The 24,621-nt window shown below is 40.8% G+C and overlaps 1 protein-coding gene across 7 annotated transcripts in view; it reads right to left on the reverse strand.

Moving 5' to 3' along the window:
• Window positions 1-24,621, reverse strand: part of PEX5L (peroxisomal biogenesis factor 5 like) — a 208,635-nt gene that overhangs the window by 56,401 nt on the left and 127,613 nt on the right. For all 7 annotated transcript variants that reach the window (XM_060172018.1, XM_060172016.1, XM_060172015.1 and 4 more), the window contains one exon: window positions 14,050-14,145. In XM_060172018.1, coding sequence (XP_060028001.1) covers window positions 14,050-14,145 — 96 coding nt within the window. The remainder of the gene's footprint in view (window positions 1-14,049; window positions 14,146-24,621) is intronic.

Genomic DNA, 24,621 nt, shown 5'->3' on the forward strand with positions numbered 1-24,621 from the left:
CAGTACCTCACATATAATACTGCTGAGCCACTTCCCTCATCTATTTTTCTTTTTATTATGATGCTTCTTTCTTTCTTAGAAAAAAATAAGAGGAGGAGGAGAGACACGAAGAGGAGAGATATCACAGCATTGCTCATCTGTGGAGTGTCCCCCCCCCAGCCCTTGCTGTCCATAGTGCTCCATGTGGTCTTAGGGGTTGAACCTAGGGCTTCAGGTACGTTATGGCACATGCTGTACCAGGTGAACTAGCTCTCTGTCTCCACGGGAAGAATTTTTAAGCTCATGTCACTAGAATCGGGGGTAGCTATTGCATTGTTTTGACTATAACATTTCCTGACCAAACAGTGATAAGAAGGTAAAAAATATTTCTTAGTGATAAGAAGGTCATACATACACACACATACATAGGAATTACTAGTTAGTACGTAGTAAACTCCTCCACTATCCATGCTTTTAGAACAGAAATGATCGATTTCCTTAAAGTGATGCTGGAAAATTACTGTGAAGCACAAGTAGGAATTATCTTAAGTTTGTTGTCACAAGACAGGACATAGAAATGGAAACTTAGGTAGTTTTCAATGAGATTTTTCATGAAGAAAGGTCTAGGAGTTATGAAGAACAAAAGACAATTCCTTGACTTGATCCTGGGTGAGGGGGTGAATGTATCACCAAGGAATCTGAGGTAAGGTCTTTGTTTTCCCTCTGGGATCTAGAAAGTAAGCTGGATATTAGTAGAAACAGGAAGGAAGGGTAGTTAGAACAATCACATTCTAGAGTGAATGAAGATCATGTTTCTGTGGGATGATGGTAACCTTTTTTTTTTATACACTGAAATCGGTTTGGGATGGAGATGGGGAAATGAACAGTAGAGTAGACCAGGGCAAGTACTGGGAAAAGCAGGCTAATGCTTAGCAAATTACTCCAACACACAGCAATTTAGCAAACCAACTATTTCCCACTTCCTGTTCCAATCGCTTCTGGTGGTTAGGAATTCAGAAGTCACAGTTGGTTGGTTCTGACTGGGGTCTCTGATGAATTGGAGTTAAACTAGCGAGAGCGGCAATTGCTGTAAGAATGAACCAAGTCTGAGGACCCACCTTCAAGATGGCTCCCGTGAGTGGCTTTTGATGGGAGGCTTGCCGTCTTTGCTGGTGACTGTCAGCTAAGGAGCCTCAGGACATAGCAGAAAATATGAGCTCCCCACCCCCTGAGAAATTGACAGCTCTCTTGACAGAAAGAGAGCAAGAATGAAGTCGCAGTGACTTTGTCACCTAACATTTAAAGGCATACACCATGACTTCCACGTTATTCTAATTTTTAGAAGCGAATCACTGAGCCCAGCATGCACTCAAGGGGAGGAGAATTAATTTCCAGGCTTTGAAGGAAATATTAAAAAAAAGTGAATATTTTAAACTACCACAGCAATATCTCAAGCACAGCTCAGAGGGAACTGGAATGTAGAAAGAGTTCAGAGCTCGAGAATTCAAAGGTTTTAGTAGAATTTAATAGGCTCAACTAATTAGTCAAAAGGATAGACTGTTTCCTGTTCTTTTCTTGTCCCTGACAGTATAACTTCCATTCTCTGCATCTTCATTTTTTTTTTCTCACCCAAATATTTCATTATTCCTTTGTAAAATCTGCTCACAGAATATCTCCCTTTGGGTAAATGTAGAGCTGTAAAAACTAGTTAAAATGCATATGCAGTGTTAGCAGGTTAGCAGAATATATGTAGTTGTAGGCAGTATATGGAGGTATATGGAGTTGCATGTATTGGTTAGCAGGTAAGGAGTAAATAAGCAAGTAAACAAGCAAGAGAAATGTGACTAGTTCCAGGGTCACAAAATGTTTGTGGAATGTCTTTTTTTTCTCTCCTCCTGTCTTCTCCAGGGGTTATCACTGGGGCTCAGGTGCCTGCTGCTCCTGGAGGCTATTTTCTTCACTTTTGTTGCCCTTGTTGTTTATTGTTGCTATTATTGTTGTTGTTGTTATTATTGCTGTTGTTGTTGTTGGATAGGACAGACAGAAATCAAGAGAGGAGAGGAGGGGAAGACAGATAGGGGAAGAGAAAGATAGATACCTGCAGACCTGCTTCACCGCTTGTGAAGCAATCTCCCTGCAGGAGAGGAGTCAGGGGCTCAAACTGGGATCCTTATGCCGGTCCTTGCGCTTTGCACCATGTGTGCTTAACCCACCCGGCCCCCCTCCCCTTTTTCTTTTTCTTTTTTATTAGGAGGAAGATGGTTTACAGTACACTTGTTGCCACATGGGTACAATTTCTCATCTCACCAATGTAGAGGTCTGCAAAACACTCTCACCCTTAAATGAAGTACATCATTGTGTACCCGGACCTTAAAGCCACTGCTCCTACCCCCCCCCCCCCCACTGCCCCATTCCTTTTCCTGTCTTCCTTCCCCATTATCCTTTGCTTTGGTGCAATATATAACCCAGTCCAATTTTTACTTTGTTTCCCCTTTCTGTTCTTGTTTCTTAATTCTGCTTGTGGTATGTCTTAAGAATCCATTAGAGAAGAGATGTTTAAATAAAATAGATGGCTTTGTGAAGTCCTTTCTTGCTCTTTCCTCCTTTCCTTTCCCTTCCCTTTCCCTTTCCTTTCCCTCTCCCTCCCCTCCTCTCCCTTCCCCTCTCCTCTCCTTTCCTTTCATCAGAACATTGCTCAGCTCTGATTTACACTAGTACATTGGAGCATGAGGCATGAGAATCTGTTTACATAAGCATTACACAATCTCTGCTGCCTGATGAGGTGCCATCCTGACTAGAAGAGGTCAAATGGAGCATGAAGACAGAAGCATAAGCCCATAATGACTCTACCAGATGCCTGACTCTACTTGACTGACTCCCACCCCCGCCACCCCCCCCTCCACATACTTCCTATGCCCATGATTCTTTAAGCTCTCTAAAGGCAGAGGCTGGCTCACTCAATTCTTTGTTCCCAGCACCCAGTACAATGCCCAATCCATAAAAGAAGTTTAAGCGTGACTGATAAATTTGCTGCTACACCCAGTATGTTTCAAAGGTGATGCACTGAGAGAGACTGAGTCGCAAAACACAATACCAGCCACTGGGCAGCTCTTTTCCTGTCTGCCTAAGTGACAAAGAAGGTACTTCTGGTGTGTGATTGTGGGGGTGCTGATTGCCCACGTGGCCTCCCCTCCTCTGCAGGGGCAGAGCAGTGCTCCCTCTAGGGATCTGTTTCTCAAGGCAGCTGCAGGCCTCTGTGAGCTCCGGGGACTCCCTCCCTTCTGTAGCTAACTGCACCTTCTTGCTTCTTCTTCTTCTAGCATTTGCCCTTCTTCCGTAGCCAGTCAACAGCGTCAGGTTGAGCCTGATGCAAAGTTTCGAGACCTCCTTTGAATCTGGAGAGGTGGCAGTCATTGACTATGTGGGTCATTGTTGGGTAGTTGCCACCTCCCCCTGGCTTCTGCTTAACCATATGCCTATATAGGGATTTTACTGATCCAAAGCTTTGGTCTATTTACATAAATCACTTTTACATAAAACACTCCAGGGCATTGGTGGTTCTATGATAGGATTCTCTCCTGCTCCACCCCCTCCTTGTCACACACTGATCCCTTCTTTGTCACACTCTGATTTTCACCAGTCACTTTTCTCTCCACCCTCTCTATATCACATCCTGTTTCCACTCTACTTGGAGAGTATAAAAACAGCTGCTCTTCTGATTAAAGACACTTGGAAATTGCAAAAAAAAAAAAAAAAAAAAAAAATTGAGTGACCAAAATTTTTGTATGACCCATTGTGCTCAGAGTACTCTGAAAGTTAACTAACTTTATATCAAACGGCTGGACGCAGCCATGGTTTCTGGAGACGTCCAGAAACAGTCCAAAAATTGTTCATTCCCCCTTTTGATTTCTTTTTTAAGTCTTGATACCAATATGAAATGTTTAGTCTTAAACTGTGTGAGTAAAGATGGTTCAACTATGACAGTAGTTCTAAATTCACATTTGAAATGATATATCTTATTTACAAGTTTTTCTCCTCCTGTGTGTTATAAACTATATGTTTAATATGCGTGTTTCAAGTTTGGTAAACATTAACTTAACAGTTAAATTGTAACTTCGAAGTTACATTTTTACGAGAAGAGGTAAAATCAATTCATTTAAGTAACTGAGTGTTTAAGGTAAAACTCTAAATAGTCAATGTGACAATTCATCATCTCCTAAGTTAAAATACAGATTCTCTATACAGGACATTTTTGGAGGGCCCCCAAAAATGTCCTGTAAGCTATCTTGTGGAAATTAATCCACAACAAATTTGGCATCAATCTGATATTGTAAGTGTACAAAAAAAAAAAATTGTCACTAAAATGTGTTAATTCTAGTAACCTGAGTTTGCTTAAAAACCCAATGTAAAAATAGTTAAGAATCAATATATGTAACTTAAATTCGGTATGAAAACTTTGCTATATAAAGACTGCTACATGAGGTCACGTAAGATGACCTTTACACGAAATTATAAAGATACCTAAACCAGTTATAATCATTGAGTTATCAATTGTAGTAAACTTCTAATTTGTTACAAAGTTTTTTCATAAGTAATTGACTACAGCTATGACAAGCCTTCGCATAAAGAAGCATCTGCTCATATAGAATCCCCAGAAATCCATCTTGGACCCCTGACCTCTGACATCACCCACAATTACAGCCATCCCCCGAAACCCATGATGTGACCTGACACGATCTAGAGAACCTGATTCACAGACTCCGAAGGACAAGACTTTCCTACTGCCTTTCTCTCAACCATCGGTGTCTGCTCTTCCTGCTTCTGTTTCGCCCACCATATTTTGGCGGTTCCAGGTCACTCTCTACAGAGAAGAAAAGTTCCAGTGGCCGTCCTCCTCCATCAAGATAGACGTGTGGCATTTATTTCCTGGCCGTTGACATTGAACTGATGCTTCTATAGAACTTGCTGGACACTCCTTTTATACTGCTGGACTTCTTGAAGAATGACTGTAGCAGTTCATAGAACTTACCGCCAGCTGACTCGGGATTTTGCAATGCCAGATCACCCCTCTAGCCCCTCGGCTTATCAGGCCCCCACTCCTCCACCCATCAGGCTCACTCTGTCTCTTGCTACTCTTACTTATCCCTCCCTGTCTTGTGCTAGTTCTTTTTGAAGACACTTACACACTATCATTCTGCTTTCTTCCCAACAGGTTTCCATTCACCCCTACACTGCTATTCCCCTGACAAAGATGAAGCCTTTTACAGACATTGACCCAGTTATATATGGCCATTAAGTAAGAGGAAGATGTTGGGGAATTGTGAGGATATGGTTGAGCTTGGAAGGGCTTGAGCCTGAGGGGTGTGTCAATCCTGTTAGTCTCTCTCTCCACGGAGAGGTTGAGCAAGGAGGGACAGTAGAACCCCCCAAAAAGGTGTGCCTCTTATCAGTCTCCCTGCCTCACAAAGTGCTCCGCACTCCTGATACTATGGCAAAAAGTTAAAAAGAAAGGGGGAGATGTTGGGTAGTTGCCACCTCCCCCTGGCTTCTGCTTAACCATATGCCTATATAGGGATTTTACTGATCCAAAGCTTTGGTCTATTTACATAAATCACTTTTACATAAAGCACTCCAGGGCATTGGTGGTTCTATGATAGGATTCTCTCCTGCTCCACCCCCTCCTTGTCACACATTGATCCCTTCTTTGTCACACTCTGATTTTCACCAGTCACTTTTCTCTCCACCCTCTCTATATCACATCCTGTTTCCACCCTACTTGGAGAGTATAAAAACAGCTGCTCTTCTGATTAAAGACACTTGGAAATTGCTTTCCGGCTCCGAGAGTTCCAGAGTGTATCTCCTGCGGAAGTTGGTGCAGCACGAGTTCCTGATCCCTCTCCCACACAGCAGCCTAGATCAGCTCCAGTTGAGTTCTCTCCAACCCAGAGAGCACTAGCTCGGGAAGAAGTACCCTCAGGCTATCCCGGCAGGTCATAGTCTGTCTGTAACCTTCTTGCTGATTAGGAAGAAAGGCTAGGGAGAAGCATGAGGAAACCCTTGTCCTTGTTCAGGAGAGATTTTTTTTTGTGGGGGGTTGGTGGTGGTGGTACCAGGGGTGTCCTCCATTGTGTGACTTCACTGCTCCTATGCAAAATTTCCATTTTTTAAATTTTTTATTTCAGAGAGACAGAGAGGGAAGGAGAGAGGGAGACAGTTTCTCCTAAGCACTTACATGTGGTGCTAGGGCTTGAACCCTGGCTTTGCACATGTCAAGGTATGCACCCTATCAGGTGAGCTATATTAAAGATATATTAAAAAGGTCCAGGATGAGCATATTTAACTCTTTATCCTAAAATTTCAGTACTTTGAGCACAGATGAATTTGCTATGAATTTCCCCCCCAATATTATCTAAGGTATGAAAGCAACAGTCACCATACAAGACCAAAACATAACTTCAAGAACTTAAGTTCAGCTTTTACACAATGACAAACTCACAAGTCATTCTGACATGTAGTAAATGTGTCTATGGTAGCTGTTGTTTTTCAGGACAGTTACTATATTTTAAGTTATTGTAGTTCAAACATAAGTTGAGCATGTTGTCAGCTGTTAGTATAAGTAAAAACTATAGTAATTTGTGGTTTGCAAGGTATAAGTCATGCCCTATGTTAATTCTGGCAAGTCTGGCTGTTACTGTTTGTATTTTTTTTTTCTTTGCCACCAGGGCTATCACCTGGGTTCTCTGTCTGTATGACTCCACTGTTCCCACTGGCTATTTTTTATAGAGTGAGATACAGAGAGACAGAAAGGAGAGACACCTGCATTACTGCTTCACTCCTTGTGAAGTTTCCCTCTTGCAAGTGGGAAATGAGGCCTTGAACCTGGGTCCTTGTACAAGGTAATGTGTACTCTCTACCAGGCCTGACCCTGCCACCTGCATTCTCCTAAATGTGTCTCACTGACTGACTCTGAGATCAAGAGGGCACTTCAGCATAGTCACTGGTAGAAATATGTAACTTAAACAATTATTTCTTATTTTATTGGGTAGAGACAGTGAAACTGAAGTGGAAGGGGGAGATACAGAGGAGAAAGAGAGACACCTGCAACATTGCTTCACCACTTGTGAAGCTTCCCCCCCCGTGGGGGCTGGGGACTTGAACCTGGGTCTTGGCACACTGTAACATATGTGCTCAGCTGAGTGTGCCACTGCCCAGCTCCCTCTTGCGGAAATTAGTATGTCATAGAGAGAGTTGTTAGTTTATTCGAGCTATGAAAAATACAGATGCTAAATTATACTGTGGAATAATATGGCAGTTTATATGCAACAACAGACAGATGGATAAAAGCGTTGCTCATATTAGCTGACTAATAATCAGTCATTCATCCTCTGATCAGGTATTTGCTCACTAAGCATATGGGGCATTGCTTTAGATGTTGGCCTGGAATGGAATGAATAGACAAGACCCTGTGTCTCACAGAGTCAACACATAAAGGAGGAAAGACAAACAAGAGACAGACAAATGAGCAGAAAGAAGCAGGAGAAGACCTAGTGATAATTGTGAAGATGGAAAACAAAACTCGGAGGGCTGTGATAGCCAGTGGGGTCAGGTTTAGCTTTTCAGAGGCACTGATGTTCAAGCCAAGACCTGAAAGACAAGAAGAAATCTGTCCCATGAGGCTCTAGGGGAAGAATTTCCAGAGAGATGAAGGGAGATGGTGGGCAAGGCCCTATGGTGTGAGAGGGTTGGAGACTGCATGTGGGGTGGGACCAGCCACCACGACCTGAGGAACAATGATAACAAAACAAGAGAGAGGCTGAGAGATAGCTCATCTGGTAGACCATATGCTTTTTTTGTGCAGGAGGCCCTGGGTTCGAGCCCTTGCACTACACAGAGGATGAATATCAGGAAGCTCTGTGGATAATGAAGTGCTGGCTACAATCTCTCTCTCTCTCTCTCTCTCTCTTCTCTTTCTCTTAATTAAAAGTAAAAAAAGAAAAAGTTGGGTCCAGGAGGCCATTCAGTGGTGTCCACATGTTCTGGCTCTGAATTCATTCCCTGGTGTGATATTGGGGTGGGGGGGGGAAGAAAAAAAGGAGTAGGATGTTACATAGAAGAAATATTTGAAACCAGTGATATAAAAAGTTAAGCTGGAGCCATTGGGAAGATTCAACTTGCTCCCGAACAATGTTTTTATTTGCTATTTTTACTGAAGTAATGACATGTTATGATAGTGCATACGCGTCACCTAAGAATTAATGATAATCTGTATATATATTATATAACCACTAAAGGTCCAAATATACCCTTTATCATACAATTGGCACCTTTCCCCTCATGTCCCTACCCTCCTTCCATCTTCCCTTCTAGCATGATTTTTATCTGGATCAAAGTAGTGTTTAGATTTGTCTTAGATGAAGCCAGTCTGCAGCACTGTTTTTTACTTGTCTTTAAATGAAGAATGAGGCACTTTATTGCTTTTAAGACTCTTCTAATCCACTAAAGTATTTATGCTAGGCTACTTTCCCCTTGATTATAAGCATACAATGTTTATGATGGAACATTTGGAAAAAAACCAGATAAGCTAATAGAGGAAATAAAATTACTCTAAATCCAGTCTGCCAAGAATTATTACTGTTAACATTCTGGCACAAACTCTCCTTATGGTTATGTAGTTCAGCAATTCAGAATATGGGGCCCTGGAGTCTGTGTGAAAATAAGGCTCTGTGACTTGTTAAGCTGGCGTTGTTTATATTTCAACCTCTCTTAATTGCTTAAAAAGATCACATAATAATGGGCTGTAATCTCTTTCTCAGTTTTTGTATCTGCAAATGGCAATGGTAAAATAACCTTTTCCATAGAATCGTTCTGAACACCAAGCGAGATGATTTCTATTGCTAAATCAGTGGTTGGTATGAAGTGTGTAACCTAAAAAAGCTTCATTTCTTAATTACCACAAGAAAGAGGAGAAAGGAGAGAGAGAGAGAGAGAGAGAGAGAGAGAGAGAGAGAAGAATAACAGCATCACTCAGGCACATGTGATCCCAGGCACATGTGATGTTGGAAATCAGACTCAGGATTTCCTGCTTTTAAGTCCAATGTTGTAGCCACTGTGCCACCTCCAAGCCATTGCTGGATGTACATTTACATGCTAAGTGTTAAGCTATTACTTTTTTTTCTTTTTTTTTGCCTCCAGGGTTATTTCTGGGGCTTGGTGCCTGCACTATGAATCTACTGCTTCTGGAGGCCACCCCCCCCATTTTGTTGCCCTTGTTATTATTGAATAAAACAGGGAGAGAAATTGAGCCAGGAGGGGAAGACAAAGAGGGGGAGAGAAAGACAGATACCTGCAGACCTGCTTCACCTCTTGTGACGTGACCCCCCTGAAGGTGGGGAGCTGGGGGCTTGAACTGGGATCCTTGCTCCGGTCCTTGTGCTTTGTACCATGTGCGCTTAACCTGCTGCGCTACCACTGGACCCCCGCTGTTATAATTTTACAAAGTTGAACTCATATGGCAAAACCATGAGCAAATAAAATATTACTATTTTTAACCCACTGCTCCTGGAGGCTACATTTCCCCCCCCCTTTTTCTTTCTATTATACTTGATAGTACAGAGAGAAATAGAGGAGGGGAAATGGAGAGGAAGAAAGACAGATAACTATAGATTTGCTTCACTGCTTGTGAAGCTCCTACCCTGCAGGTGGGGGTGGGGTAGGGGGATGTCAAACCCTATATTATTATCTTAATTATCACTAAACATTATGGCATGACTTAATTTTTTTATAGTGTTGTTTTTAATGGCTAGATGACATTTTACTGGAGGGCCAGAATTTATAGTTAATTATCCACTATGGGATACAATGATATTTCCAGACTGAAAAAATTCTCTACAGATCAAATACTGCAAACATTTATAATTATTCTGTTAGAATGAATGCTAAGCAGTGGTCAGGTCAAAGAGTATGCATTAATATGGAATATTTTATTTTTTTGACTGCGAATTTAGATAACATGTTGGATAAGAATAAAGTGTGGTGTTTGGGAGCTAATCTCTTCCCTGATCCAGCTTTTTGGTCCTTTTTTCAACTATGACACCATCCTGACAGACAATAACTTAGGTCACCTGCATATTGGTTGTCAGGCACAGGCAAAAACTAGTAGGGTTATGGCCCCCTTGGAATATACCTAAAATAGACCTACTAGCTTTTTCCAAAACAGAGACCCCAAATATTCATCTGCAATATTCTAGCCTTTAGATTCATGATTAGTCAACAATTTGTTCTGCATTATATCTTCACTCTTTTTCAGCCACCAGGCTCTAGATGCCAATCTGACTTTGCTGGGCAAATAACTCCACCAATGTGTCCTGGAGCCCCACTTCCCCAGAGCTCTACCCCACTAGGGAAAGAGAGACAGACTGGGAGTGTGGACTGACTTGTCAATGTCCATGTTCAGCAGGGAAGCAATTACAGAAGCCAGACCTACCTTCTGCATTCCATAATGACCCTAGAGGGATAAAGAATGGGAAAGCTGGGAGTCGGGTGGTAGCGCAGCAGGTTAAGTGCACATGGCGCAAAGCACAAGGATCAGAATAAGGATCCTGGTTCGAGCCTCAGCTCCCCACCTACAGGCGGTGAAGCAGGTTTTCAGGTATCTATCTTTCTCTCCCCATTTCTGTCTTCCCCTCCTCTCTCCATTTCTTTCTGTCCTATCCAACAATGATGTCATCAACAACAATAATAACTACAACAGCAATAAAACAAGGGCAGCAAAAGGAAAATAAATAAATAAAGAATGGGAAAGCTATCAAGGGAGAGGATGGGATATGGAGTTCTGGGGGTGGGAACTGGCTGGAGTTGTATCCTTCTTATCCTATGGTCTTGTCAATATTTCTATTTTATAAATAAAAATAAAAAAGAATAAAGTATGGAAGTAAATAACCTATACATGTATGCATTTTTATTTATTTATTTAAAAATATATTTATTTATTATTAGATAGAGACAGAGAAATGGAGAGGGGAGGGGAATAGAGAAGGAGACAGACAGATACCTGCAGCCCTGCTTTAATACTCATTAAGCTTTCCTCCTGCAAGTGGGGACCAGGGGCTCAAACCCAGGTCCTTGCGCACTGTGATGTGAGTGCTTAACCAGGTGTACCAGCTCCTGGCCCCTTATATACTTTTATAGGTTTTATTTATCAGTATATTGGTAAAAAAGCTCCTTATTTATTTATTTTTTATTTATCTATCTATTTATTTATTTATTTATTTAATGAGAGAGATTATAAGAGAGACAGAGAAAGCTGTTTTATTCTAGCATATTTTGTGTTGATATTGAAGCAGAGGCCTCATGCTAGCAATTCCAGTGCTCTAGCCATTGAACAACCTCCCTGGCTGCCTCTGCCCCCTCTGTCTTTTCCCACAGGCCATTATGATATGGAAGATAAATAAGAATTTTAATACTAAACTGCAACTATGACTTAATTGCATATCAAGTGTGAAGTTATTAAAAAAACTGCCCATACTCATTCATATCTTCTGGCCAGAATCATCACTCTTCATACTTAAATAAACCATCTAGGTCCAGGCCTCCTGCTGAACAGGCTCGCTTGCAATTCCCTGACTTGCTGGGGATTCTGTATTTAGTGTTCATTTTGCTTAAAGTCAAAAACTCAGTAGGGTTTTAATATAGTAAAAATACAAGCCCCACATTTTGCACATCATAAAATAAAGAAGGAGGAACAAGTGATTTGACGAAATTGGTCCTCTGGCCCACCCAGTCAAGGCTTGCTCAGTCCTTTAGCTCTACAACTACACTTCCCTCTGCAACCAGCACATTCGGCCATCCAGCAATGTCCGCTTAATGAGTAGCTGTTTGGAAAGACTGTCTCCTAGAGCTCAGCTGGAAAGGTACTAAAGACAGGTGGAAGCTGAGACCTATATTGATAAGTGAGATGTATGCTATCACTCAACCATTAGTAATAAATTGGATTAACAACTCAGTGGTATTTTTTTCAAATCTATTTTAAAAGAAAAGAGCTCAGGAGAGATGACTTTTAAGCTCTCTACCAAAACTCAGATAAAACAATTTTGTGAACACAGTGCTACACACAGTAGGTGTAGTAGGTATTCAAAAGATTTTAAATTAGCTCTTCAGTCTTGAAAAAAAAAAAAAACTTACCTAAAGATAAATTAAGCTCCAGGCTTCATGCAGTTGAACCATTTGATTGAACTCAGCTTGCCTCAATCAACTACATCAGTTGAATCACATTCAAGAGGACTAAATATGCATTTACTTTTTTTAAATTAAAAAATGTTAAAATGAAAAGAAGAAATTTGGGTGGATTGTATTTTGATGAGATATAAGTGTTCTTTGAAGGGGGCACAAAATTATGGCTGGAATTATTTCCTGGAATATATATAAATAACCTTCTGAATATGAAACTCCAAATACAATTTAGTTGCACTTCAAGTGTGGAGTTAATGACAGACTACCATTAGTTTAATAATTTCACCTGAATTTGAGTGGTAAGAAGACTACACAAATGAGCCATATTCCAGGAATGCTTTTCAATTTTCAGGATCTCATATCAGTAATGGAAATGAAAGTCTTAGGAAGTTTGCACTTGGATACAGTGGAAAGTTCCATTCTCGATCAGCAATCCAGCAAAGCTTTGATGAGTCTCATGGACAGCATCTGTGATAGACTCTTGTGATTCCAACCAGGGATGAAATGGATAAAAAATAGCCAAGTGAGTGTGTGTGTGTGTATGTGTGTGTGTGTGTGGGTGGGTGGGTGGGTGGTGGTGGTGGTGGTGGTGGTGGTGGTGGTGGTGGTGGTGAGGGGTGGGAGTGGGGAGGCTTCTCTCCTTTTCCTCTTTCTCTTCTCTCAAGAGGTTAAGTAAGGAAATCAATGTTCAAGTCAGGGATTTCATCAAACATACTATGAATATTGTTTTGAACACTCTTACACATAAACAAAACAAAAAGACTCAAGTCAAGATGGACAATCTACTGGCCAGAATATCTCAGTCATACCTTGTCCCCACACACTAAGGAAAATGTATAGTCTCTCAGGCTAAACCAGTAAGACCTGTTTCAAGCATTGTGCTAGATATGAGGGGTGGGGTGGAGGAAGTCATTAGGCATAAACATAAACCTTGGGGAGTCAGCGGGTTAAGCGCAAGGACCGGCTTAAGGATCCTGGTTCGAGCCCCCGGCTCCTCACCTGCAGGGGAGTCACTTCACAGATGGTGAAGCAGGTCTGCAGGTGTCTATCTATCTCTCCTCCTCTCTGTCTTCCCCTCCTCTCTCCATTTCTCTCTGTCCTATCCAACAACGATGGCATCTGTAACAACAACAATAACTACAACAACAACAACAACAATAACAAAACAGCAAGGGCAACAAAAGGAGAAATTAAAAAAAACACAAACTTTGGACTCATTGAGGTATATCAGATGCTTAGTGTAGATTCATATGCTCAGAATACCTCAGAGTACTTTGTCCCATGACTGGTAATCTATCAAAGAACTGACACAGTGACATTTATTAGTCACCCCTGGTAGGAAGTCAAAAGTTCTCAAAATCCATTATATATTGGGAATATATACATATATATATATATATATATATATATATATATATATATATATATATATATGAAAATATATATATTTCCCCTCTAGGGTTATCATTGGGGCTTGGTGCCAGCACTACGAATCCACTGCTCTTGTTAGCCATTTTTTCCCTCCATTTTTTTACTGGATAGGACAGAAAGAAATCAAGAAGGGGGTGGAGATAGAGAGGGAGAGAGATAGACACCTGCAGACCTGCTTCACAACTAGTGAAGCATCTCACTTTTCTGATGTGAAGCCAGTGGCTCAAACCTGGATGCTTGTATGGGACCTTGTGCTTAGTACCATGTGCGCTTAACCTGGTGCGCCACCACCTGGCCCGCATTTCACATATATCCTGCTGAAGTCAGATATTTTGAATTCTGCTCTCAGATACATCGGACAGAAAAAGCAAAGAGACAAAACATATATTTTTTTCTTTTTTTTAAAGTTACCTCCACTGCTGCTTTTGCTCTTTCAAATTCCTCTTCTAAGGAGTGATTTCTGGAAAGTAATGCACTTCCCCAGCGTTGTTCCCTGGTCAGTCGAGCCTGAAATAAACCAAACACAGGGTGTTACAATAATAGGACCACATAACACAAAAGTACAACTGTTTGTACTTTGCCCATCTTTTCCTAAGATTTAAGGAGTACCTGTGACTGATGTCATTTTCTGAAGTTCTTTGCAAGAAGGACATTGCCCAAAAGCAGAAGAGTGCTTAAAAGTGTGTGAGTGGGCAAGCTTGGTTTTTCTAACAGTGGGTTTCAGCCCTGGTCATATTAAAACCAACACCCAAATCCAACTTCCTAAGAGTCTACTTTAATCAGTCTTGGCAATGCTCCAGGCACTGATGCTGTAGCAAGTCCCCCTCCCTATGGTTCTAGTGTATAGTTAGGACTGAGGACCTACATTCCAAGGTCTAACCTTAGAAGCTGATACTTGAGTTTCTAGTTAGTTAGGAGAGCAAACTTCAGGGAGTCTGTAAAGGCTAAAGAGATGGATGGATGGTGGTGGCTAGATCTTTCTGCCTCTATAAATAGCAGATAGTCATGTTGAATTCTTTCCTTTTCGTTTCCAATATTGGAAATAGACCTATCTGTCTCAGACACCTTTTCCTTAGGACATTGCTCCTGTTAGATAATCAGTGCTCAGGTGAGGGTGATGGCTTACATTTGAGGAGGTGTGGGGTTATACTCCTAAAACACAATAAAAAAAAAAAAAGGAAAAACAAATCACCAAGATAAAATAATATTTTTTTTCTTTCTTCTTTTTCTTTGTTTGGATAGAGAGGCAAAGAGAGTGAAAGAGACCACAGAACCAACACTCCCTTAAATATAGTGGAGGTCAGGCTTGAACCTGCATTGCCCATGGCAAAGCAGCACACTATCCAAGCGAGCCTTCTCACTCACCCGGTAAAACCTTTCTTCTGTCTTCCCACATCTCAACATTTCTCACAGACGATAACATAATAAACAGCTTTTTTTTCTTCTTCAGAGTTAGAGACCACAGCACCAAAGCTTCAATGAAGCAGGGTCTGGGCTTGAATTTGAGTCACACCAATGGCATAACAGTGCACTATTCAAGTGAGCTGTTTTTTCCGACCCCATAATAAACATTTACATGTAGCTAGCTACATGCCAATTTTCCAGACTGTTCCTCCCCCCAAATTTGCTGGAATTAAAAAAGAACATTAATTTTTAATTTCACAATATATGATGTATTATTTTTAAAAAGATCTGTCTGTATGTATGTCTGCCTCCCTGCCTGCCCATCTGTCTGAGCAAGAGAAATATCAGGGCTGTTCTGATTATATTCAGTGCCAGGAATGACCCCACAGTTTCACGTCTGTAAAGCAAACACTCCTCCTGGGAGAACCACAAGTCTTAGTTCATGAGGTCAGGAGAACCTGCCATTGTCTCGACCTGGAGTGGGGGAGAGCCTGAGGTCGACCCACTCGAACCTCATGGAAACAATGGCCTGGACTTATCAGGCAGTGGGTCCACTCTCCCACACCCAGGAAGAAGTGTAATCATCAGTTCTATGATATGGAGGCACAGAGAGCTTACTGAACTCACCCAAAGTCACACAGCTAGTCAGTAGAAGAGCTGGTAGGTACTTCAAGGCCATGCAGGTCATCCAGCAGGACACTGCTTCTTACAACTGGTCATTTTAGGAAGATTAACCATTTAGAAAAGCTGTCTCCTAAAAAGGAACTCTGCTGCACTGCTAGTGGGAATGCAAACTGGGGCAGCCCCTTTGGAAGACTGTATGGAGAGTCCTTAAGCAAATAAAAGTGGAAGTATCTTACGGTCCAGCAAGACCACTCTTAGGCATTTATACAGAGGATTCTCACACACTTGTCTGAAGGGACATATGCAACCCCATGTTCACATCTGCATTATTCAGAATAGCCAGAGTGGAAGCAGCCTAACTGCCCATCAAGAGATGACAGGATAAAGAAGTTACAGGATATATATTCCATGAAATACTACTGTACAATCAAAAAAGGATGATATTGTGTCCTTTGGGACAAAATGGAGGGAATTGAAGGTGTAGTCAAGTAAGTGGTTAGTGAAATAAGTAAAGAGATGAAATACAACTTCCAATTGGTTTAACTCACATTTTTGGAATTTAAAGAACTGATACACAAGAACTTGAAAAAAGGGGTGGGGACAAAAAAGACAGAAGCAAGCAAACTGTTTCTAAGACTTATGAGAACTATGGATGCATTGGATCGACCTTCTCGAGGTGCATCCGTGAGTACCCATTCATTGGGGAAACTGACGATCCTTCCTAGCCGACTGAATCCACTTGGATCCCAGTCACTTTCAAAGCCAGCAACAAGCAGCTCCTGACAGCTTTCAACCTGACCTGTTGACTGGCTACGGAAGAAGGGCAAACGCTAGAAGAAGAAGAATGAGAACTATAGTGGTTATGCTTGGGATGTGTGGTAGGTGTGGTGTAGAACTATATCCTGTAATGCTACTATCTTATAACCAACTATTAATCACAAATAGAAAAACATGAAAAGAAAAAGATAAGCTGTCTCCTATTGGGCTGTGCATGGGTGAAGGGAGCCCGAGAAGCTGTTCAGACTACCATGGGCCAAACATAACAATGAAGCCATGACTGTGAACACTTCCAATCATAAACACCAGTTTGATACCGGTGTCCTGCTTTAATCAACTTGTTGGATTAATTATTGAAACATGATGTGTTTCCCTTCTTAATGTACTGCTTGTAGGATACCTCACATTTCCTGCAGACTGTACACGCTCTGTAAATGTCAATAGTTATTTGCTCTCTCAGAGATCATGCAAAAGAATAAATTAAGGGGATTTTTCTCTTTTCAACACTCAGGTAGCTATGCATTCTCTGTCAAGATTTCCCCATATATCCTGGAGGGCAAGGGGAGCTTGGAGGACACTTAGAGGAGACTCTCATCCTTTGCCCTGTACCCAAAGAGCAGAAGTCTGTGCCAGCTTAGCCTGACACCCTGGTCTCAGGGTAGTAATAGCATCAAATGCTTTGGTGGTGAGCCCAGTAAAGAGAAAGATGTGTAAGCAGCATCAGGGTCAGGCCTGTAGTCAGAAGAATGGGTGAAGGAGGCATGTGTGGGTCAGCTGGCATTGGTGCTTCCTTGTGGGTTGGTCAGTCCTCCCCCCAACAGGCGCAAGCATCCTGACTTGTTCTCCACACTCATGAAAAGCTACGACCTTCGTTCAACCCTTACAATCAAGGCAGGGACAAGGAGAGGTCTCCAGACACATATGTGAGGTGTGATTCTGAAGATATGGATGTGGGCATATAACCTTTTTTTTTTTGGGGGGGGAAGCCTTCAGCCCACTACAATCCTCATCTGACACAACACATTTGCTCAACAAATATAAAGATTTAGTTGTTTTTTAAATTATTATTGCATAGAGACAAAGAGAAATTGAGAGGGGAGGAGGAGGTAGAAAGGGAGAGAGACAGAGAGACAGAGAGACACACCTGTGACCCTGGTTCGCCACCTGTGAAGCTTTCCCCCGAAAGTGGGAGCCAGGAGCTTGAACTTGGGATCTTGCACACTGTAGTGTGTGTGTGTTTGGCCAGGTGCACTGCTGCCTGGCCCCAAGAATTAGTTGTTTTTTCAACTATTTAGAACCGACAAGTTTCTAGGATGCTATAGATCATAAGAGAAGTCAAGCCCTGAGGTGACAGGTTCTTCCTGTTTTACAGGAAATTGATGAATCTGGTACTGAAATTGACAAACTTATTTTGACGTTCTTTTCCCAACAGGTTATACAAATCTCTATCTTAATCCTTTGCTTTTAGAACCGACTTTATCTTTAGTCTTCTCACTTGTTTCTCCACTAATATAATAGATCAATTTTAAAATGTGGATGTAGGGAAGCTTTGGACATTTATGTAATAATGTCATAAATGACCCATGAATGGCAGGAGGCAAAGGAAGAGGAAGCACTTTTATTTTTGTCACAGGTCACCTCCTTTTATTAGAGGCATTTTCCACCAGTGAAATCAATCTGTCTCTCCTGTGAAGTCTGACCTGACAGGGCTCCATTACTGTCACAGATCCCCCTCATCAATGTTTCATGACCCTAGTGAGTTATGAATCACTGGATGCAAAAAGCACCGGGTGTCAGGAAGAGAGATATTTTCCTCTCAGGATCCCAGATGCACAATTCATATTTTCCTCACTTAAAACAGCACGTGTAAGTAGCACCTTGTTGTGCAAATGAAATTTCTATTTATTTATTTTACTGGGGGCAAGTTAATGGTTTACAGTGCAGTTGTTGACATATGGGCACAATCTCTCATCTCCCCATGAGAGCTCTCTGCAGCAAACTCTCATCCAAAACTTAGGTCTTTTTCCATCACCTCTCTCTCTCTTAAACATTTTTTTATATTTATTTATTTATTTATTTTCCCTCTTGTTGCCCTTTTTTATTGTTGTTGTAGTTATTATTGTTGTTGTCGTTGTTATATAGGACAGAAAGAAATGGAGAGAGGAGGAGAAGACAGAAGATAGACCCCTGCAGACCTGCTTCACCACCTGTGAAGCGACTTCCCCTGCAGGGGAGCCAGGAGCTCGAACTGGGATCCTTACACCAGCCCTTGCGCTTTGTGTCACGTGCGATTAACCCATTGCACTACCACCCGACTCCCACTCTCTCTCTCTTTTTTCTTTTTCTTTTTTTTCTTCTTTACCAAAGCACTGCTCAGCTCTAGTTATGGTGGTGTGGGGACTGACCCCAGGATCTTAAGGCCTCAGAGCCTCAGGCATGAGAATCTATTTACATAGCCACTATACTATCTCCTCCACCGAACTCCAAAGTTCTCTGACCCCTTTCCCCTTTCATGAAATTTCCTTTGATGTTAACATTGTTATGTAAGTAGTTAGGTTCATTCTTTTGTCTAAGGAAGCATAAGATAAACATTATATAACAATATATTTAAGGAGACTTTTTAAGGTGACACTAGTACATATTGAAAACTTTAGTAATGTAGCAGAATGCCCAGACATGCTGGTTCAGAGACCAAGGAGGAAATACAGACTATATAACAAATAGTATCAGCTTTCCTTCTATCCAAGACTTAAAAGTATTTAACTTTCTTAAAGATATAACCTGAAATTTGGGAAAGCATAACACAGTTAACCTTTGTATAACCTGAGCCTTCAGGACACAAATCTGAAGGCTATAAAAATCTGAGTATGACTTGTGGTTGGACCTCTGTCTCCATGAGTTCCACATCCACGGGTCCGACCAACCGCTACCTGTGGTCCAATCACTATATGAATCTGGAGCCTGAGGACCCAAGGATAGAAAAAAAAAACCGGGTAAAGGTAAATGGACCTGTGCTATTCAAAAACCATGCTGTTCAAGGTTCCAATGTAAATGAGTAATGTTTGCAAATTATAAATAAAGCTTAATATTTAACCAGAGTATGGTCAACAAACAACAGCTGCATCTTTAAGTCTGAGTTGCAGTTGCTTTGGTGGCACAGTACTGACAACAAGAGCCCTTCTCAATTATTAGTAGAGGTCTCGAAACTTTACATCAGGCTCAACCTGACGCTGTTGACTGGCTACGGAAGAAGGGCAAACGCTAGAAGAAGAAGTAGAGGTCTAGTTCATACTCTGATTGCTGGGCACCACTCTCTGGGTTTCTGATTTGGTAGTTGTGGGCAGAGGCCCCAGAATCTGTATTTCTAGCAAGTTCCCAGGTGTTACTGATACCACTGACCCAGGGACCACACCCGGAGAGCTTCTGATATTATTACCATGGAGGTGGGATTCTGGAGTTCACTAAGGTACTCTGAATAAGGCACTTCTTTTCTTCTTTGCATGATTCTGAAAAGCATCTTTCATCATTGCCATAATCTCTTCAAAGTGCCTTGGCTTTGAAATAACATTTTAGTTACTTTATATTAACTGAATTTTAGGGACCTATTCTCTCCAAAGAATAAAATGTTTAATTTCCCCAGCCATTGATGGCTCTGAATGATAAGCACTAGGTGAAGGAGAAGAATTAAATAGCTCTTTAAGAAGAGTTTTATCCTTGAACCTCCTTATTTAGAATCATGACTGTGGTCAAAGTCATGATTTGGAAATAACCATGTTTTTTGGCTATGGTATCTTAGCATAAATCTCTGTTAGCTAATCTTTTTTTTTTTTTAAAGTATTTTATTGACTTACTTTACTGAGACAGATACAGAGCGAAAGATACAGAGAGAATGACCAGAACATTGCTCAGCTCTGGTTTACTGTGGTGCTGTGATGGGGATTGAACCTTGGACCTCAGAGCCCCAGGCATGTTTGTCTTTTGCAGCACCATTATGCTGTCTCCCCACCCTCTGTTGGATAATCTTGATCTCATTTGTTCATAGCTTCTTGTACAAGTACCTTAACATTATGCTAGAGATCACCCATCAAAAAGACATTTAAAAAATGGTTAATCTCTTTTCACAAGAAACTAAATGGAGAAAGGGTTCTCCTTAACTGTATAACAGGAAAGCACAACAACTAGCAGACACGGGGTGAAAATATAAATCACTAATAACACAATCTCTGAAGTTAGACTACGTAGGGTCAAATCCTCCTTTCCAGTGTAATTCAGAACTGGTGATGCTGGCTGGATTATTCACTTCTATATTTCTCATGTGAAGTTTATGTTCACTTACAGAGTCCAAATAAGAATTTATGTTTAAATACACAGACAAAATAATTACTATGTAGCACAATAGATTTGGCTTTGTTATTATCATCTTTCTGGTTAGTGTATTAATTTGGGGCTGTATAAATTTATTAAATAATATCTGTTCAGGGAACTTTTGCTTGATGGCTAATAGCGACTAGCTAAATCCTTATACTGGATCTGATTATTTAAGCATTTGTTTCATTGAAATGCTCAGGGTCTTTTCCTCAGTCAGTCCACAGACATTGATCATAGAAGGTACATTAAAAAGACACAGATGCAGAGGTTACACAGGCTCCTGTGCTAAATATGAATAGATATGGGCTCTAGATCAGATCGATGGGGTTTACAGTTAATGGTGTTTCTATACTTTCCTCATAGTGGGGAGCTACTCTCTGCCCTGATCCAGCTTTCTAGTCCTATTCTCAACTGTGACACCATCTTCCTAGATAATACTTTCAGCTTAACTGCATATTAGCTATGGGGCTCAGGAGTATACTTAAAATAGACTTCCTAGTTTCTTCCCACACAAAGACCCTTAGTTCCATCTGCTCTATTCTTACCTTTAGGTTCCTGTTTTATGTCTTAGCGTTTTTCAGCCAACAAGTTGCAGATGCTACTGTGACTCCAACCTGACTTTCCTGGGAAAGATGGCCTCCTAACATGTCCTGGAACCCCACCTCCCCAGAGCCCTGTCCCACTAGGGAAAGATAGAAACATGCTGAGGGTATGAACCAACCTGCTAACGTCCATGTCCAGTGGAGAAACAATTACAGAAGCCAGACCTTCCACCTTCTGCACCCCATAAAGAATTTTGGTCCATACTCCCAGAAGAATAAAAAAATAAGAAATTTTCCAATAGAAGGATGGGATATGGAACTCTTTTGGTGGGAATTATGTGGAATTGTACCCCTCTTGTCCTACAATCTTGTTTATCATTATCAAACCAGTAATAGTAATAATAAAAGGCTGTGTGTTATATGTCAAAAGCAAATTCTCCTATCCAAGTACTAACCAGGCCCAACTCTGCTTAGCTTTTGAGATCAGATGAAATCAGTCATGTTCAGGGTGGTATGGCTGCAGACTCAAAAGCAAATTCTTATAGCTCCCAGCTGTATCCAACTATGAAATTGTATGTTGTAGAACATCAAGGCAAATAGATGCTGATTTGAAAAGATTGAGACAGTCTATTATCATACATAAATAAGATGTGTTTTTGAAACTAGTCAAGTCATGGCTCTAAATGGAAAGGGCTAATTGACTTTGAAAAATTAGACTAAAAATAATATAACTCTCATGTATTGCTTGGCAGGAGCTACTTTACAGTTAATATATTAGTAAACAGTAAAAATATTACATATGTTCTAAAAGAAGGAACAAGTAGAAAGTCACTCAGATTTCCCCAGGCTTTGTTTCTGCTCTCTTTCAAACCTTCCAGAAAATTTTACCTTGAAAACATCCAGAAGTTTCTAAGATCTGTTGCAATTTATATTTTAGAAGGAAATGCACAGAAAGGCCTCATTATACAGAAAGCCAGATTACCTAAGGTGTTTAAGGTCCCATTCTTTTTACCCCTAAAACCATCTCTGTTTTTCAAGAAATAAAGGAAATGGGTTTCCGGATCCTCCTTCCACTTGTATAAATAATTCTGGAAATAAAGGGGCAGGGAGATCGCTTTTAGCTTTGTTCATGTGTTCCTTGCACTCTGAACTGCAAACAACAAACCAAAACAAAACACCTTTTCTTTCTTGTAAGAGCTGCTGTGATCATATTTGACTTCCTGGTGCATTGGACAGCAGATCCACACTGGGGTTTACTAGCTTCAAGAAAGCTCAAGAATAAACTTTACTTTCTCTTCCCTTTAACTGAATATCAATTGCTCCTCCCAAATTGTGAAATTTGAGAGAACTTGTTTCATGTTAAAAATGTTTTCATTTATTAATTATTGTATAGGGACAGAGAGAAATTGAGAGGAGAGGGGGAGATAGAGAGGGAAAGAAGCAGAGAGACACCTGCAGCCCTGCTTCACCACTCATGACGCTTTCCCCCCTGCTGGTGGGGATCAGGTACTTGAACCTAAGGCCCTGTGTACTGTATGTAACGTGTGTGCTTAATCAGTTGTGCCATTGCCTGGCCCTTTGCTTCTTGCTTTTTTATGTTACAATGCCTAATTTTTTTCACTTCAAAATATTTTTGATTATGTTCTTTTTTTCTACCATATGAAAAATAATCTTTCATATTCCTTCCCCTATGGCTTGTCTTCCTGCCTTTCCTTTGCTCCTTCATGCCATCACTGCTTGCTTCTTTCCCCACTGGTAGCACATTGTATAGGACCAGGAACGTGACTCCTATCCCATCTCCCCACAAGCAAAAACTATATTTCTAGTGTACTGTTGTTCTGTTGGAAAAGTCATGACACATCTTTGCAGAGCAAAACATAGAAAAACACACCATGACTTTCTGACAGCTCATTAAGTGGTTTTTATTGGACAGAAATAGTTTTTTTAGTCAACTTTGTCAAACATCTTTACTGCCTCATTTAATGCTTTATGAATAAGAGACATTTCAGTCATATTTGTTAAACTGAAATGGAAGCCACTGGTATTTCTCTGAGAAGGAAACTACAAGTGAGTTTGGGGGAGGAAGGCTTTGGATCAGATGACACTATTATTTTACATTGCAAAGTCTCTAGAAGAGAGTGATGGACATCCTTTGAGATTTCTTACTGAACATCGCTCCTGTGAAGGTAAGAAATGATGACCACTAGTAATGAGAAAGGCAACAGATGGCCTGTGTATACTGTAGACATACACACTCGGTGTGGTTGACATGAGGTGATCTCTGACTAAGAATAAAGGCTTTAGAAGCTGGTGAAGGTGAGATGCATGTTGGCTTCTCTCCCCTTTCACAATATCAGAGAGGGAATGCCACCTCTGCTTTTAATTAATTAATTAATTTAATTTTCTTTATTGGGGAATTAATGTTTTATATTCAACAGTAAATACAGTAGTTTGTAGATGCATAACATTTCCCAGTTTTCCATATAACAATACAATCCCAACTAGTTCCTCTGTCATCCTTTTTGGACCTGTATTCTCTCCCTCACTCACCCCAGAGTCTTTACTTTGGTGCAATACGCCATTTCCAGTTCAGGTTCTACTTGTGTTTTCTTATGGGTTTTCCTTTGTAGGTGACTCTTTGTTTTTCTCTTGCAGCCTTCAGGATCCTTTCTTTATCCTTATTCCTTTCCATTCTAAATATGATGTGTCTTAGTGTCTTTAAGTCTGGGTTACTTCTGTTTGGGACACTCTGGGCTTCTTAAACCTTTATGTCTTTTATGTTGTCTAGACTAGAGAAGTTTTCAGCTATTATGGCCTGAAGAATGCTTTCTTCCTCTTCCTCTGTTTCTTCCTCTGGTAAGCCAATAATGCATATATTGTTTCTTTTGAAGTCATCCCATAGGTCTCTGTTGTTCTCAGTATCTCTTAATCTCTTTTTGAGATCTCTTACTTCTTTTTTAGTTGTCTCTAATTTGTCCTTGATCATGCTAATTCTGTCTTCAGCCTCATTGATTCTATTTTCTCTCCCCTCTACTGTTTTCTGGAGTTTATCTATTTTGTTACCCTGTTCTGATACTGTTTTAGCTTATTCAACTAGTTGTGTTCCTAGCTCAGCTATTTTTAGTGTTTTCTTCCAGGGTCTCATTTGTTGTTTCTGCATTTCTGATGACAATTCTTTCAAACTCTTTATTCACTCCTGTGATTATTTCCTTAAGTAGTGTTTGGATGTTGACCTCATTATTTTGTGCTTCAACCTTTGGGGGGATTT

Source organism: Erinaceus europaeus, chromosome 14 (assembly GCF_950295315.1).
Source record: "Erinaceus europaeus chromosome 14, mEriEur2.1, whole genome shotgun sequence".
NCBI classification, from domain to species: Eukaryota; Metazoa; Chordata; class Mammalia; order Eulipotyphla; family Erinaceidae; genus Erinaceus; species Erinaceus europaeus.